This window comes from Epargyreus clarus, unplaced genomic scaffold (genome assembly GCF_041222505.1).
Source record: "Epargyreus clarus isolate Ecla_fem2 unplaced genomic scaffold, WU_Ecla_fem_2.2 ptg000012l, whole genome shotgun sequence".
NCBI lineage: Eukaryota > Metazoa > Arthropoda > Insecta > Lepidoptera > Hesperiidae > Epargyreus > Epargyreus clarus.
This window is the reverse complement of record NW_027332220.1, coordinates 6,817,928-6,836,860: the sequence shown is the minus strand read 5'-3', so window position 1 is coordinate 6,836,860 and position 18,933 is coordinate 6,817,928. Positions and strand designations below refer to the sequence as shown.

The following is an 18,933-nucleotide window of genomic DNA, read 5'->3' as shown; positions in this document are numbered from 1 at the left end:
ATGGGATATTAGGACTAAATAGGTTACTATACTCAGGTTACTATACTTTTTGCTCAGTAGTAGTCAGTAGCAGGAGTTCCCTGCTCTCGGTAGAGAGTATATTTATTCTTTGGGTTCTCTGTCATCTCTAACATGTATATAATAATACTCTATGGTCATCTCTGAGCTTATTAGTGGTGTCAAATTGACAAGTGTCAATTTAAATTATTTATATTATTATAATACTTAGTATTACTTTGATAAGAAAACAGAATCAAGAGAGTAGTATGTTGAATGTTCTGTGAACAGGATTAATATCGCTGAATAGTGCATCTTACATTACAATTTACAGTTATAATATGTGGGTAAATATCACCCGCACCACGCCACAGGGTACGGGTTTTTATTAAAAAGTTACAAAGTAAACTAACAGTTAAATAATCGCGAGTGGGAGTGGCAAATAGAATGTGATGGACACCAAACGAGCAGGTAAAGTTCTGCTAACTTTATGTACGCTACTATACTACTGTCCTAAGTTCAAATAGTATATAAAGAAACGTTGTATGTAAATAGTTTTGAAGGTTAACCCTTTGTGGTTTGACTAAGGCGGTACCACCGCGACACCTATTTTTACATCATAACAGCAGTGTTAGGCGCTGCTGTGTTCCGTTTTGAAGGGTGTGGTAAGTGAGACAGACTATTTCGAGGCGTTCCAGCTTAGTCCTCAGGGGTAGCGGCGCATCTGTGGCCGATCTCAGGTAGGAATATCTAATCCTATCTGGGGTTGATTACAGATGTCCATGGGCGGCAGTAGCCCCTTACCATCAGGTGGACTGCATGCTCGTCTGCTACTCCTATATTATAAAAAAAAATAAGGGAGTGCTAGAGGCAATTTCGGGAGTTACTCGAGCGCGGCATATTAACATTTGAGGGACACTCTGTAGAGTGTCTTCATCATGTAAGCACAATTGCTGAAAGATATCAATTTTCAATATACAAATCATCAGATTAAAAAATTCAACATCAGAGATATGTGGGGTATACACATTCAAGTATTTCCATGTGACACATTCCTTTAAATTCAGAAATGCTGAAGATGCTCATTTTTTCAGTTGAGTTTTTCAATAAATATTTTTTTGTGAAATGCAGGTAGATTTTTCTAGTATTCATGTTTGTACAAAGTACTGTAGATAAAGGTAAAACAGCAAAGAAAAATATCAAAGGAAAAGATATATATTTTTATTTATTCATTTTATTTTTTATTTATGCACACAAAATATAATATATAATAGAACTTATATATATATATTTTTTTACTAGTGCTTACTAGTCGGAATTAAAAAAAAAATCCAACGTCTCTATTGTGGAGGCCCCCGGGCTACCGCCCCGGTTGCCCTCCCTTAAATCTGGCCCTGATCATATAGCCTTTAAGATCTCGGGTAGGGGGGTCACAGGGGAAATTTAGTTAAAGACTAAAAATTAAAAATACTAAAGTTAGAAAACTTTAGTAAAAATACTAAAGTTAGAAAATTTTAGTATTTATTGTAATGTGAAGTTTTTTTTTTTTTTTATAATATAAGAGTAGCAGACGAGCATGCAGTCCACCTGATGGTAAGTGGCTACTGCCGCCCATGGACATCTGTAATCAACCCCAGATAGGATTAGATATTCCTACCTGAGGTCGGCCACAGATGCGCCGCTACCCCTGAGGACTAAGCTGGAACGCCTCGGAAAAGTCTGTCTCCCTTACCACACCCTTCAAACCGGAACACAGCAGCGCTTAACACTGCTGTTATTAGGTAGAAATAGGTGTGGCGGTGGTGCCGCCGGAGTCGAACCACAAAGGGTTCTACCACCTTCGTCCAGCATATCCTCTCCGCTACCCCATTGGCAGAGAGGGTTTCCCCAAAAGAAACTGACCAAGTGAGTCGGACTCAATGGTTTTGAGGGGGGAGGGGGTCATGACTCCTGTGACCACCCCTCCCCCCCCTCCTGGGACCGCGCCTGCCTCCAGCTAAACAGAAAAGGGCCTGTAAGTAACAATAACAATCAGTCATATTTATTTGTTTGTCCTCAGAACTGAAATGTTATTGGTGAAGTGTAATCAAAAAATCCTGTTAAGTCTATCATAATACCCTGTGGTTCATACATCAAGCAAGATGGCAGAAGAAGGTATGTTGTTTTTGCTATCTTGGTAATATGTTGAATTATTTGTTGATTCCATATCTTTGTATGGGATCATAAATACATTCTTGCTACGTTTTCTCTGAGACTGGATTGTGGATAGAACATAATAACACAAATATGCCCATATTTTTGTATTTCCAAAAATCATAAGTGATACAATGTGTAATGGAGAGTAAAATAAAATAATACGCTTTCTACACTCACAGCCCCACAGACACACAGACATATACACGAACGCTCGGACCCAGACACAGAAACCTAAATACATCATTTAGATATTTGTCTAGCCGGAGATCGAACTCGGAACCCTTTGCACATAAGAACTGTGAAATGTAACACACATATATTTAAACAAAGCTTATTTTCCAAAGCACCAGTGATATACAATAAAATACCAAAAACAATACGGCATATAAGCGACAATCAAAAGTTTAAAAATAAATTACACGAATATCTCATTGACAAGTCCTACTACCACATTAATGATTTTTATAATGACATTAACTGAAACAATTATTTTTCTATTATATCTTGTCTGTTTTAAGTATGAGCCATTATTTTATAATAAAATATTTTTATTTGTACTGACATGCTATTTTGTTGTTTAATTATTAATTTAATATGATGATTTCTATTAATTTTATTATTGTATCCTTTTCTAATTCAATATTATTAATTTAATGTAATTTTAATTAGATTTATTGACCTTAGAACCTATGACATATTTGCATACCCTTTGGGTTAGGATAGGAGCACAAAACTAATGTATTCCATATATAATGTATTTCACCTTATCCTGCAATAAATAAATGAATTGAATTGAATTGAAGACCGGTTTGGTGGTCGCTCCTCCACATGTACCGTCAAATGAAAAGGAAATTTCAAACTGAGCCATAGATATTCTTAATAAAGTAATACTTAACCCCACTAGGGTAAAAAGTGTTGTTTGATAAAATTGCTTGACTACATAAGTGTTTGTCTATTTGGTGGCGGTGTTTCTGAAGTTTGATATTTATGGGATCATTTATTGTCATAATTTTCATTGATTTCAAGGAAAAAAAAACTGATGTACATTGCTTTATTTTCATCAAATGATACATATTATACATAATGATACATACATATATTAACAATATAGATACGCATTTGTTATTATGTGTGTGTGTTTGTAGTGATTCTTCTCATGAATGACAAAAGGAGGATTTCCTAAAGAAGCGGTCACCATACTAGTTGGACACGCAAAGGGTGCTGTGTTTGATTCCCGGCCAGACAGATATCTAAATGATGAATGTAGGTTACTGTTTCTGGGTCTGGTTGTAAGGGTATTTGGGAATCCTAGTATGGGGCTGTGAGTATAGAAAGCATTATATTATTATTAAAAAAATGTTTGTCAACTTTTGATAGGTTTTATTATATTTATAGTTTTATCTGGTAGTAATAGTTGGATCCACGCTTTTTATTTAGTCTATGTTTGTTTTATTTACCAAATTAAAAAAACATATGACAATTCCACTACCACACATATTTCTACCTACTAGCAGTGTTAACCGCTGATGTGTTTTGGTAAGGGAGAAATACTTTTCCTAGGCGTTCCATTTTAGTCCTCAGGCGGCGCATGTGTGGCCGACTAAGTAGGAATATCTATGTGGGGTTGATTACAGATGTCCATGGGCGGTAGTAGCCACTTACCATCAGGTGGACTGCATGCTCGTCTGCTACTCCGATATAATAATACATATATTCCATCCATATAACATTAATGGGCAGCCAGTGAATAACAGGATAATAAGGTAAAAAATTGTTTGCCTAAAAATATACGTATTTACCGAAATGATGTTTACATCGGTCACATACTCAGGTTGGAAAATTTTAAGAGACATTAGTAGATACTTCTGAATTCGCAACTTTGCATGTCACTGTCGAAAACAAGGAAAAATTATTACATATTGTGTAATACTGATACTTATGTGTGGTCACGCACATATCGCGATGCGGCACCGGCGCGGCTTCACAGGGGTGTCGGTCCAGCGTTTTGCATACATGCATATTCTTAGTGGTACCGACGTCGCATCGCACGCACACCGGACTGCAATCCACGAGAAATAAAAGAAATCAGAGAACCGAAGGTAAAAGATTGTCTATTTCTCGAGTATAATTTTAATAGCGATTGCAAGTCACGTTAATATTTCGACCGATGCGATGGGCGACTAGTTAAATGACTAATTAGAGAAACACCCAATTTAGTTTATTGGTATTATAATAATTATTTTACAGTACTTTAAAATTATAGAGTCCATTGATGTGTTCCATTTGGGTTGCAATTGTCAGAGGACGCTATTTTATTTTTTCGGTGTCAGGCAAACCTAAATAAGTAAATAATAATTTGTGGGGTTACTACTCTTGTTCCTCGGCTGCCATCTTGAGAAAAAAAAGAGAAAATAAAAGTTTTTCGCGAACTTTGAGGCAAACTATTCGCCACACAAAGAAATGTGTTAGGGTGATATTCCATTTATCAAATATTTTTGTCCAATATACATTAGATGAAGTCATCCAATTTCCTAGCAACACTGATATATAATCAAAGGTTTTTCCAGCTAGAATAACGTTTCCAGGCCAAAAGCAATCGCCAAAAACAGTCGGTCTAAGTTCTTCCATTTTATCAATTACGCAAATTATACAGAAATCTTGGACATAGAAATTAATCGAGTGGAATGGGCATCTGTTAAAGAAATTTCATCAAATGTTGGACACTGAAATTGGATAGGAAAGGTATTTGACGAGTGAAATACCAACTTTATAGAGATGTCATAACATTTATAACTCATAATATGTGCGACTATTGAGACACGAATAGATAAGCATCGTGCACGGTTGTATCACAGTATAAGGATATACAGTAATTTAACTCGGCCCTGACCTTGAATTAGATACCTACGGTTGCGCTGGGCACGGTAACGCGTTAGGGCTGCCTGCCTACAGTTTTTTAATTACATCTGCATACTTGATTTTCTTTTTAATTTTTTGATTGTAAATGTTGTATTTTTTTATTTAAAAAAATGAATGCTATAGTTAATTATATAGAAAGTGTTGAATGAAAATGCATGTTATGTTTCTTAATATGTATATATTACGTAATAAAAACTATTCTTATAATTGGGTACTTGACAGTTACAACAATAAAATATGAAATATGTTCGACATGATAGCTTATAAATTAACACAAATTATGCAAAATTTAGTTTAAATATTTAATAATAATTTTAATATAATCTATACTCCGATTCATAATTGGGTGTCCAAAATGTAAACAAAGGTGTTGACCTATCAAGAAAATACTTTTCAAATGGTAGTTTCTTATTTTTGACGATCTTAAAATAATACAACAATAATAAAATATTGATCTAAATAAATTAAGATCAATTCTCATTTTCTAATATTTATATTACCTCATTCAGAATAGTCCCTCGGCGGCATATCGCGCGAACAAACGGGTGCCGAAAGGCTGCTAAGCCACGCCCTAAGCCTTTGTTGCGCCGCGCGACGACGAATAAATACGACGCGTGCGTTGTGCAAGCAAGCCCTTCGTTTATCAACAGTTTCGAGTTTTATTTTGCGCGGGAATAATAAAAGTTGTAAATTGGTCGAAGAAATAAACGCAAAATAAACGCTTTCTACACTCACAGCCCCTCATAGGATTCCCTGTGTCGTGGGTGCCATGTACACACACATAGACAAATACACAAACACCCAGACCCAGAAACAGAAATCTAAATTCATCATTTAGACATCTGTCTGGCCGGGGATCGAACCCTGGACCCTTTGCGCGTCAGACCGGTATGGTGGCCGCTCCGCCACGCGGGTCGTCTGATATAGTTTTATTCTATTAATTTAGAAGAGGGATAACCTCAAATAACAAACTAACACCTGTCTACTGAACCAAAATTACAACAATAATACGTATTTTTTTAAATATCAAATTATATTAATTAAAAACTAATCTAATTTAGTAGTAGTAGTACCTAGTAGATTAAGTATCTAGTATTAACATAAAAATCATTGTAATTGTCTTACCTTTCGGAGTTTCCAGGCAGTTTAAAAAATGTTATATCTGGATGTGTTATTGATGAATTTAAGCAACTAAAAACAGCACAATATAGTCTATAACTTATCTTCGCCATATTATTCATGAAACAAAAAAATATACTTCTAAAAAAAACCGTCACATCACCCGCTCGTCACCGTGGCACATTCACGACACTGCGTGTACCGAGTGATTACTTACCTCGAGGCGAGTAGGCGTGGCTTGCGTTTCGTGCGTTTGTATGAAGATAAAATACTGTATATCCTTATACTGTGGTTGTATATTGTCAACATTAAACCCATAAAAACTTCGTTAAAACTAATTTATTTTGTTGTTTCAAATCGTTGGTACGTAATTATATAATTATATTGTCATATTATTGTAATTTTGCAATTAAACGTAGGACTTCGTGCCTGACATTGTAACGCACACGCCTACTTTAAACCCGCGTTTCCCAACCTGTGGTCCGCGGTCCCTGGGGGTCCGCGAGTATATGTATGGGGGTCCGCGGTGTCATCTCTAGACCATACATAAATCGCTCAATAATGCAAAAGGGCCGCTTTACTGCCTTTTCAACCACATACCTATGTGAAACGGCATTCTCTGCTCTTGCTTATACAAAAAACAAATACAGAAACAAAAAAATACAAGTAGAATCTGATTTGAGATTACAGCTTAGTAGCAACATCAACCCGAATATCCCTGATTTAGTTGCAAAAAAGCAACACCAACCTTCATATTGTTTTTTTTTTCATATTTTTCATAATAAACAGTTATAATTATCTTCTGTATTTGTTTCTTTTGTATCTGTAATAACTAAATTAAAGCTGTTTATTTTATTAAGGGGGTCCGTGAAAACTGTGCTTGATTTCCTAATGGTCTGGGTTCTGAAAAAGGCTGAGAAACGCTGCTTTAAACACTAATTACCTAAAAAAATATTAATCATGTAACATTTAATATTCCCGAATTCATTAAGTATATGCATCGTTGTTTCCTGTAGATATGTATTTTTTTTACGAGGAAAATGTTTTTTACATACTACATTATATACTAGCTTTTTCCCGCGACTACGGCAAATGACATTATTTCAGGTTATTAGCCGTTGTAAGCAGCTTTGTTGCCTATCGCTGCAACTTTCTCGTGCCGTATACCTTTCTCGATTTGAGAGTGGTAGTGTTCTTTTATTCAATTTCACTTTACGATACGATTACGATTACGATACGATTTTGAAGAAAACACTGCTCCTGCAGCGTGGTTGCAGTCCTGTACGTGACACGTTTTTAATATTTTTCTACCCCTCCGCCCCCCCTGGACAGATGTCGTGAGATTTGAGTTGAGACCCCCTTTCCCCAAAATAAGATGATATTTACTTGCAGCAACGTCTTTTGTATATTTAATTTTTATAAGGAACGGTCCCTTATGTATCCACATCCGGTCTCTTATCATATATTTATAATTAATGGTAGGTAATTATAAATACAATCTTTAATCAATAACTACTAAAAGGAAGTTACTAGCAACGTGGTGCGGTAGTGCAAGTACAAAATTCATAACAAATTTATTAAGTAAACGAATGTTAAAAATTATAACATTTTTATAAAATTAGTTCTCTTTAACTTCCAGGACAAATCATGAAGAAGACTATTATCCATTGGTTTCTAATTGCTGTTGGATTATTGTTTATATTAATCGGATATTGTCTAATGACGTCATCAGATTCCGAGGTAATTATAATAATGTTTAAAGCACTTTGTGTTACGTTACACTTCCTTCCTTTCCGATGTCCCTCTAAAATAAATACCGATAAAAATATATACCTAATACATATACTAACACTGTAAAAAATACATCATTCAAATTATTATATGTATTATATATTAAATATTGAATGTTTGCGTAAGAAAAATAAAATATATTTTTTTTCTTAATGTTTTATAAATTTAGATAACTGTTATTTGAGTAGTAAAACATTAAGAAAAAAATTATAACGTATGGAAATCCTAACTAAGTACATTTTTTATTTTTATTTTAACCCAAATGTAGCATTGAAAGCATCCCCATGTCTACATCTTTGAACGACGGATTTGAGTATAATTTAGATCACGTTACTATAATATTTTTCATGAGTTCTCATTGCTGAGAATAGCTCTCATGGCTTCTTCCTTATTCAACTTCTTTCTTACTCCAAACTTCGATTTGGCAAAGACTTAAAAAATATTAGCAACGTAGGATCTCTTTTATACTGCGCGCTTATTATTTATTTAACTAATTTTCACTAAATTATATTTTTCAAGTAGCACAGTGAAAGGTAATCCAACTTTAATGATTTTCAATCGGAAGAAAAAAAAAAAGAAACAGAAAAATTTTGCAATATTGTAAAAAGTGAGACAATAACGTTATTTGTTTGTGCATTGTGCGTCGTCACAAATATGCCGAAAAGTGCCGTTAATAATAATAAAAGTAATAATCATTTAAATATTATTAAAATAATAAAAGTGAATTTCTCCGACTCCTATGAATTATTATCGATATATTTTTAAATTGTTTATGTGCTATGAAATAAAGCATATTTTTTCATTTTCAGACAACTACGACAGACGAACTAGTAGTTGACTACACCGATTGTACCTCTCTAGACGATACTGTGAGGGGTAAATTATGTCCGAAACATTTGGAAGAGAAGGATGCAACAAACTGCAGCGTATGCGTGACATCATTCACAGTCACTAAACCACTTATTGGTAAAGTTATCGTCTACTATGAATTAACCAATTTTGACCAAACTTCTCCGGATTACATCAATTCAAGGTAATTTTGTGTAAGCAAATTCATACACACTATAATAATATTAGTCAATACCTAAAATCAGTCGAAAAATAAAAAAACATTGAAAAATATTTTGTCATTGCTTATAAGGTGCTGGGACATTATTAAGGCTATTTTAAATAAACTAATACAATACAATATAAGTACGCTAATTAAATACATAAATACACTATCGGCCTTACAAATAAAAATATACTTATACCATGGTTATGCTATGAATAGTTATATTTAGCATAAATTATGCATAAGAAAATTTAATTTTCTAACAAATAAACTCGGCATAACATCGTCATAACTATACCCAATTTACGTATAACTGCACGAAACGGCAACGTCGCATTTCACAAAAAAAGTAGACAATTGTTTATGGATATTATGTCAATTGTATCACCAAAGATTACAGTTGACGTTTTTAATGTCATTTGAACATATTTATTATTTTCTCAAGTTCAAATATTCAAATTATTCACATCGTATATTTTCATAAATATTGAAAAGTTTATTGTAAAACATAATAATAGTTTTAAAAGTTGATTGTAAATAATGGCTAACAAGAGAGAGAGGTCAATCAACTGGGAAAAAGAAGAAAAAAAAGAAGAAAAAGAAGTGGTCCAAAAACATGACACCTTCCTTGGAAAATCGATATTTTATACGAAATTCTGCATCATTGAATAATTCAAAAGGATTTTCTCTTTTTTTATAAGTTTTTGTCCTTCTTACAATATGTAAATTGTTTATTACATAATAAACTTCCTCTACTTCTTCTACAGCTCTTACTCCCATCATAATGCTTTCAATTTAATTAAACAAACAATTTTTATAAAAAAATGGAGCGATGTTATATTATAGAATGTCAAAGATTTTATGTTATACGGAACTTAAACAAGGGTGAGGGATTGTATAACTCTTGTATGGACGGTTATATAGACGATATACTATGTATAAGCTATTACAAGTTTATTTGTAGGAATTTCGCTTATTCTCCATTTATGCTTAACATAACATTTTATGACACGTTTATTTGTAAGGCTGTATGTGTTTTTTTATATTTTTTTGCGTTTCTACGTTACCAAATTTATAAACTGTAAGTCTGAATACTGTGCAAAATATTTTTAAGGTAATTTTTGATACGCACCCCCATCCATGCACCTTTCGAGCGCACTCTTTCTGTCTCTTTCTATTATATATGAGTACTAGCTGACCCGGCAAACTTTGTACCACCTCAAAATCTATTTATCAAATATATTTCATATAAAATATAGCCTATGTTGAATTTTTAAAATCGGTCCAGTACTTTTTGAGCCTATTCATTACAATCAAAGAAATAAACAAAGTTTTCCTCTTTATAATATTAGTATAGAAGTATAGATATATGCGTGCGAGCAGCAAGCATTGTGCGGGGCCGGTTGTGGTTGTAGGTAACCTGATTACTGTAGGTATCCGACCTATACCATGGTACTTACAGTAATTCGTAAAATTTCATTAAAACTTATTTGTTTTTATTAAATCATAAGTGAGTACATTTTCATGACTATTTTCAGGGATGATAATCAACTGAAGGGAAACTGGACCGAAGTACCCTCAGAGAATTGCGCGCCGTTCCGATACGATGCTGCATCGAAACCAATACTGCCGTGCGGGTCAATAGCAAACACCATGTTTAACGGTATTCTATTTTTGAACACAGATTAGTAAAGATTACTCCTAACAAGGAAAATTCGTGTTTGAAAAATATTTAAAAAATGTAGTTTTTAGATCATTTACGAATGAAACGATATTTCTTCGCACTATTTCTTCGATTTCGTGTTTTTGCACCACTTCACTGCACATATCGGCATTGTTCCGCGCATGACAGCCATTAAATGGCTGACAGAATTGTCAGCCGTTTAAGCCATATAATGGCTTACTTCAATTACAAGGCGGTGATATATCTAAACTTATCTATGTTTTTGAAATGAAATTAATATAGGCGCGTTAGACTTTTTCGTAGAGTAAAAATTTTGTGGGTTCGCGTCATCGACATCTAATTGTAAGAACATGGGCGTAGGTGTATTCTTTGGCGAAAAAAGGTCCTCCTATATATATTTTTACTTGCCTTTGCCAAGGTGCGTCTGGAATAAATATTTTTTTTGTCAGCGGTCCTTCTTAGTAGTGGACTAAGGTCGTCGGAGGCTCGGGGCGGAAAGTTGAATGAGGTCCCCAGTGTAAAAAGTTGATTTGATTTTACAAAATTACAAATGTCTCATAGAATTCGCAAATACGTAGTTCAGTGATAGAAATAGAGAATAATTGTGAAAATGATAGATAGAAATGACATGTTAATTGTTATTTCAATAATTATTTGTACACAATCTTTACATCTGGTCTTGAGTTTGTTTGCTATTAATGTTATAGTGTGGGTGTGACTGATTTTATTTAAATTTTCAGATGATATTAATATAACGCGTTCTGCAAAATTTACACGGGTGCCCATATTTGCATATGGCATGTTATCAGATAGTGATAAAATTGGATTTCAAAATCCGGAAACCTTCGGTGATTATTTTTTATTACTGTTAAAGTTAGTATTTAATGCAGTCCTTTGAAGTAAGTATAATAATAATAATAATAATTTATTTCGGACATCCATATTTTGCTTAGTAACAATTTGTACTTAAAAGACTAATGTTAGTAATACACATTTTACTAAAACACACACAATTAATCCCATACAACAATACTACTACTAAGTATAATATCTATAATAAGATTGGCATCATATCTGAGATTGGCTGTAGTTGCTACCCCTGAAGACTAGATCTCTCCTTTACCACGCTCTTCAAACCAGAAAACAGCAACGCTACTGTTATATGATAAATAGGTGTGGCGGTGGTCAGTGGCGGACTCCTTAGTCCGCGACCACTACCTTTCGTCGGAAGCCCCCACAAAATTACAAATGTGTCATAGAATTATTCGCCTGTGATTCGGTGACCTTTTTTTTCGCTGACTGATACACATTTCACAGTGTGTTTGGTTCTGACGACCCTTTTTTAGCAAGTGTTTGGAGACCCCAAGATTGGAGGCCCGGGGCGCAACCCCAACTAAGCCGCTAGAGGCGGTGGTGCCTTCGGAATCCAATCACTAAGGGTTGTGACACTTTAAAAGTGTTATAATAATTTCCATTATTTTTATGTTGTGTATGATAATTAATTACACTTACAAGAATATATGCTCTTCAAACAAAGGCAAGTCACCCAAACACACAGTCATGTCCACGAACGAACACACAAACACACATCGTTAATTTTCTGTTTTGGTATAATTTACAACGTATTGTATATATTGTGAAAGTATTCTACATATCGCTGTTGGATTACCTAAGTAATTTTGCCCAAAGTAATAAAATAATAAGTTTTGATGCGCATTATAAGGGATTTTATTGATGTGAAACATCTATAGCCGCACGTAAAACCGATTTCTGGCGTGGCGACGCATGCCGTGGCGCTATACGATGGCCACGCTATACGATGGTATATATATACAGTCTATATGCAGTAGTGTGTACGGTGTGGCGACGCGTCGCTATGCGCAATCGACTGTGCGATAATTAAGTAGTCACGATTTGAAATAAATTCGTTATTTTTTGTATTTAATGAAAATAAATGTTTATTCAATAAATAGTCATCGTTATCTGGAAAAAAATCGTAATATTTTATTTTATCATTATGACATATTTAGTTCCTATCACAATATGTTCTTTTCTGCATATTACTTTTACAAAATAATGTCGATGTTTCACGTCTGCCAGGCGTCCCGTGACGGCTCACATTTTTTATTTTTTCACAGATTCCCTAATATCATTCAGTAGGCCAGCAAGTTGGACAAAATCCCTAGACGAGTTGGACACGACACATCCAGATAATAATGGCTTACAGGTATACTTTGCGCCAAGCTGCTAGTCCGCTGTGAAGTTGTTGCGAGTAGGTGTAGTTATACAATTTGCTATGGCGACTCGATTCATTTCTATATTCAGAGCGGACTAGCAGTTTTACGCGGATTATAATGGCTTAAACGTAGTTAGCGCTATTATGCTGTAGCAGCGGCGGCCGTAGCAAAAATTTTGCGGTGCGTCATGTAATGTTAGCGCCCTGGTCCTGGCGACTTCTTGTTATGCAGGACTTTTCTCGGACCTTATTACCACGCTTTTATTAGCTTGGGTTGTATCTATGTATGTAACGGAATCTTTAACCTCAATTTTTATCAACTTCATACTCAGATTAATTTTAAACTTTGCACACGTATCAAGGACCGATGACGATGCAATAATTTGATAACAGTTTCCCATTATCCTTAATAGATTAATTAATTCCCCAATTTATGAGTTTGTCACAGACTAAAAATATAAAAATAAATAATAGTTTAAAAAACTAAACAAAACACGCTTTTATTGCTAATCGAACTAAAAACTAAAAAATAATTTAAGTTAATAAGATAATAATTCAATCCAGAGTGAAAAGCGTGCATTTTACTGCGGTTCATAACTGTTCATACTGTCATAGATAATTGCCAATAGAATGTTTGTAACATTTAAAATATCAAGCACCCCATGCTTTTTACTCTAAATTGAATTATTATCTTAATAACTTAAATTATTTTTTAGTTTTTGTTCGATTAGCATTAAGAGCATGTTTTTTTTTAAACTATTATAGTCTAAGATCCGAAGCTAAATCGAACTGGACCGAGCTGATAATAGAATGAAACTCATTTTATAATGAAATTAGTACATTGGGTAATACATTAAAAATGGGTTTGCTAAAAAAAATCCTGGACAGGATAATTTTAAGTATTTTTTGAAAAATTAAAATTAAATTGAAAATTAAATTTTGCAACATCAAGATAATAAGAAAATTCTATTCTGAGTGAATGTTAAAAACATACAGAATGTGCAGGCTTTGGGTTGCCTATTATTTACGTGGACGAACTACTGGGTTGTCAGGTATAAACAGGTATTTCGCTGGCAACTACTTTCACTCATGATGATAATAGATAAAATTTTATATCAGTAGAAGCGCTGTTTTATTGTGAACACGTTGATATAGGGTTGTCTGCAAAATGAAAATTAATTTTTCAAAAAATAATTAAAATTATCCTGTCCAGGATTTTTTTAGCAAACCCATTTTTAATGTATTACCCAATGTACTAATTTCGTTATAAAATGACTTTCATTCTATTATCAGCTCGGTCCAGTTCGATTTAGCTTCGGATCTTCTACTATTATTTATTATCAGAACTTCTCTCTGACCTTTTTTAAGTTACACCATTAATATATAAGTTAAGTAGCCATTCAAGCTCCACTTATGAAAGGGTCCGATGCGCTCACACCGCACGCACCGCGCTAGGGTGCGCTCCTGTGCTGTGGCATTGCCGTGGACTATATTATCAAAAATATTGACATTGGCTTCTTAAAAAACCCTTAACCCTTCGGTTCCAACGGAACTCTATTACTAAGCCTCCGCTGTCTGTCCGTCTGTCAGGCGGCTTAATCTCGTGAACCGTAAAAGATATAAAGTCGAAATTTTCACAGAGTATGCATAAGAGTGGTCGCTATAACAACAAATTATAAAAATATTAAAAATAAGTGGTCGCCATGCAAGAAACTGCTATTTTTCGACGTTTTTGCTGTATCTATTGAATCGGAATAGATAGATAGTTCAATATAAATGTCAGATCGCCGAGCCTCGCGTCTGACCGATATGGAAATGCCAGATGGCGTTCCTTCATAGCGCACCGACTGCTTTCGGTTCCAACAAAGAAGCACACAAGAAAATAATAAATTCGGAGCCGATGGATTTACAAGTCCACACGCCATCAACGTCAATTGTCAACCGACTCTCAAGAACGAAACAATAATCATAGTTCTTATAGCAAAAAGGCGACACTTGCAACCCCATCCGGAGTTACCCGCTCCAAAAATATAGTCTACTAAAATAATTGTTAATGAAGTAATTTGAATGGAAACCATAAAATAAGATTAAATAGCTTCAACTCAAAATTAACTAAAATTAATTGAAAATAATAGCTCGCGCCGTTATATATTATATATTTTTTGGTTCTTACAGAACGAACGTTTTATAGCCTGGATGAGGACAGATTGGAAGCGCAAACCTTACGGCCGATTTAGCAATCACGGTACATATAAAAATGGACTGCCGGCGGGAAATTACTCATTGTCTGTTAATTACAGTAAGTAACCTTTGTTATATATATATATAGCCTTATAGTTTAGAAACTCGGTCTCTCGAACGAGGGGTCCGAGGTTCAAATCCTAGGCACGATAGACTTCTGATTTTGCAAAGTTATGTGCATATTAGAAATTAATTATCACTTGTTTAAAACGGTGAAGGGAAACATCGTGAGGAAACCTGCATATCTGAAAAAATTTTTTTAAAAAAAATCTAAGATTTTATACCTAAATGTATATCATGTAATAAATTTGTTCCAGAAAAATACAACCATTACAAAGGACCACGGAAAATTATCTTTGTGGCAACTCAAACAACAGTGGTGCCCGGGCCGTTCGTATCGGGGGCGGTATTGGTGCCCATAGGCTGGTTGTTGATCATCGTTGTAGGCGCATTGGTATACGGCACGAGGATTTTAGAAGCCCTGCATAAAAAATATGATGGTGAGTTTTTTTTATAATATAGGGGTAGCAGACAAGCATGCAGTCCACCTGATGGTAAGTGGCTACTGCCGCCCATGACCCACCGTAAGCAACTACATATAGAATTAGATATTCATATCTGAGGTCGGCCACAGATGCGCCGCTACCCTTGAGAAGTAAGCTGGAACGCCTCGGAAAAGTATGTCTCCCTTACCACACCCTTTAAACCAGAACAGCAAACAACCAGAACAGAGCAGTGCTTAACACTGCTGTTATGAGGTAGAAATAGGTGTGGCGGTGGTGCCGCCAGAGTCGAACCACAAAGGGTTCTACCACCTTCAAAGGCCACCAAATATTATTTAGATGGTAGAACCTTTTGTGGTCCAGCTCCGGCGGCACCACCACCACTCCTTTTTTTGCCTAATAACAGCAGCGTTAGTCGCTTTAAAGGATGAAGTCAGACGTCCATATTCTTACTATGTATGCAGTATTCAGAGACCACTTGCCATTGGAGGATTGCATGTTCCTTTGCGACCTTAAATAAACAAGCTTTGTTTTTTTTTGCTCACGAGGGGGAAACTTTCAAAAGCTACCCGATGCCCTGGGAGCGACACAGGGTTATGTGGGACTCTTACCGCACTAAAACCCTTCCCCTGTGGCCGTCCTCGACGCTGCGTAGAGGACTCCGGGATCTCCCGGTACGGTATGCAACCACACATACCGCCGTCCTTCCCGGGACCGTTAGCCGGGCAGTTCGTTCCCACTCTTGCCTCCCGCGACCCCAGAAGCCCCCTTTTAATCGCCTCTACGATAGGCAGGGCATACCGTAGCCCTATTCATGTCCGGGAACTACAAGGTCAAAAAACCTGCTACGCATTTTTCCATACATAACTCGGTTACTTTTTGAATCATTTAGTTCGTTATTTTCACAGATATAAAGGCGTCTCGCGCGAATGGAGCGGTTGCGAACCCGAGTCAGCCGAAGCCCAGCGAACCATCAGCATCGCGCCTCTTAACCACTGCTCGTGCGACAACCGATGCAAACAAAGACTCGGCCGTTTAAGTACTATATACCATCCATCCAGCATCCTTTAAGAGCCCACTACTGGACATAGGCCTCCCCTAATCTGCGCCACTCCAACCGGTTTTGTGTCTACTAGGGTTTAAGCGGTAAAGTCACGTGACATGGACAAACAGCAGAGGGTTTATAATAGGGTTCCGTATTTAGCCTTTGGGTACGGATACCTAAATATTAAGTGTTCACAGAGTAGCCAGTGCAAGACTGTATTTATCAATCATCAATTTTCCTAATATTTTTGTTGTTGTGACCTATGACACAGTATCACTATGATACTGTCAGATATTCATTAATAATATTTTACATAAATTTAAATATATAAAACATATATTAAGTTACAATAACAATATTTGGAACATTAAGAAATTATTATTGATTTTTTTAATGCATGTTTTTTCTGAGTTAAGCAAAAGAAACTACATACATAATTATTGTATTCTGTACATATTATGTGAATATGGTTAAACCCTTCTTAGGTCGACTTTTTAAGGCACCACTGCCATGCTTGTTTCTGACTTACAGGGTCAACTGCCTTAATCAAGGGTCGACCTCAGCTACCTCAGGATTTCAATCCTATCTGGGGTTAATCACAGATGCCACTACCATTTGGTGTATTGCCAATTTGTTTGTTACATGTCATTGTATATTATAAGAAAATATTTATGCACAGTATTTTTGTTCTTCATGATATATTATTTAAAAAATTGTTAATGTTATACTATTAGTATCATGATAGGGACAGACGAATAAATAGTAGAACTGGTGCCACTGGTGCGGGGGTCTCCAAATGTTTACAAGTCCCCTTAAAAAGTGTTAAAAGTTTGTAGATTAAATCAATTTGTTAGAATGTGAGAGAGAACCCCTGTATATATATTCTGTATATCTTATATTTTTGTACGCCATTTAATAAAATATACATGTTATAAGTAATATCTACCTCACACGCATTTGAAAACAATATACTTATATACACCTAGTTGTAATAGAAATAGACATTAGAAAACTCTTTTTATAGACATGTATTTACATACTACTGTTTTATTGTAATGCTGATTACCGAGACTATAAAATAAAATGACGCGACTCGTTTCTATATTCAGGGCGGACTAGAATTTTGGCGCGGACTCTGATAACGTGACATTTGTGACATAGAATAAGTTTTTTTTAACTTGTGTGTCCTCTGACTTGTACGCTAAACACCAAAATATGTAATTTCAATGGACGATATGTAGTTTAGTCTATTTAAAAATCGTTAAATTTAAATTCGTTTAAATCTTAAAATTTTCTATAAATAAAATGGTTGAAATTGGCTGCCAGGCGAAAACTATTTTTATTAATTATGCTAAAGAAGTGAAACTTCTTACGTATTTAAATAAGTACACACATGCTTTTCGTATAAAAATATATTTTGTATGTAATGCTTTAAATGTAAGTGTTTTTATAGCTTAATGCTTTGTTGTAATCAAAATAAGTAAATAAAGTTGTGCTGTTATAATAAGTCAGTGTCAATGGGTAGAAATCTCAAAGAAAAACCAAGCCTGAGGTAAAAACTGTTTTCTGAGCTGATCGATTGTGGGTAAAAACACTTTATATTGCTTATAAGTTATAATATAACTGACTGGTGTCAGCAAGCTGATCATCCAGGGCAATTGGTGCATGAAACGACGGTATTTGCATTTCTTGGTTGGCGGTTGCGAAGTCTCTCAGGCAAACGCTGTAAATCCAATGTGTAAAACGTTTTTTTTTTTTAATCTAGAAGCTGCCCCTTATTGATGCATTTATAATAATAATACTCTGTAAATTAGTATCGCCGTGTCACAAATAATTATTCTAAACAACTCAGTTATTTAAAGGTATTTTCCGCAATAGATACTTGCACCAGAACTTTAGAAGAATGGTGTATTTGTTTTACGTAAAATGACTGCCATTATGTATTACATTTTTTATTAAAACAGTTTATATAATTAATAAGCTTCGTAAGTGAGTTTTAGGAGTGGTAAATGTTATTTTTGTATTTTTTAATACATTGCTTATGTAACATAATTTACATATTGCATTAAAGAGTTTAATATTATTTGCGTTTTTTTTAACTTACTGTCTATTGGTCCGAGAACTGGCACAATTTTTTCGGTAGGTATT

At 34.8% G+C, this 18,933-nt stretch overlaps 1 protein-coding gene across 3 annotated transcripts; it reads left to right on the top strand.

Annotated features, from left to right (window-relative positions):
• The first annotated feature begins 166 nt into the window (after window positions 1-166).
• On the top strand, window positions 167-18,868 carry LOC140746234 (cell cycle control protein 50A-like). 3 transcript variants are annotated; one of them, XM_073078296.1, is made up of 10 exons: window positions 167-468; window positions 2,057-2,151; window positions 7,871-7,971; window positions 8,832-9,055; window positions 10,615-10,739; window positions 11,501-11,608; window positions 12,899-12,987; window positions 15,172-15,295; window positions 15,555-15,737; window positions 16,649-18,868. In XM_073078296.1, the coding sequence occupies exons 2-10, from the start codon at window positions 2,139-2,141 to the stop codon at window positions 16,777-16,779; spliced, it is 1,098 nt and encodes a 365-aa protein (XP_072934397.1). In that variant the 5' UTR covers window positions 167-468; window positions 2,057-2,138; the 3' UTR covers window positions 16,780-18,868. The 3 variants fall into 3 exon arrangements, with proteins under 3 accessions (XP_072934397.1, XP_072934398.1, XP_072934399.1); XM_073078297.1 differs by lacking the exon at window positions 167-468 and adding an exon at window positions 4,181-4,292; XM_073078298.1 differs by lacking the exon at window positions 167-468 and adding an exon at window positions 3,339-3,514.
• Window positions 18,869-18,933: the final 65 nt, after the last annotated feature.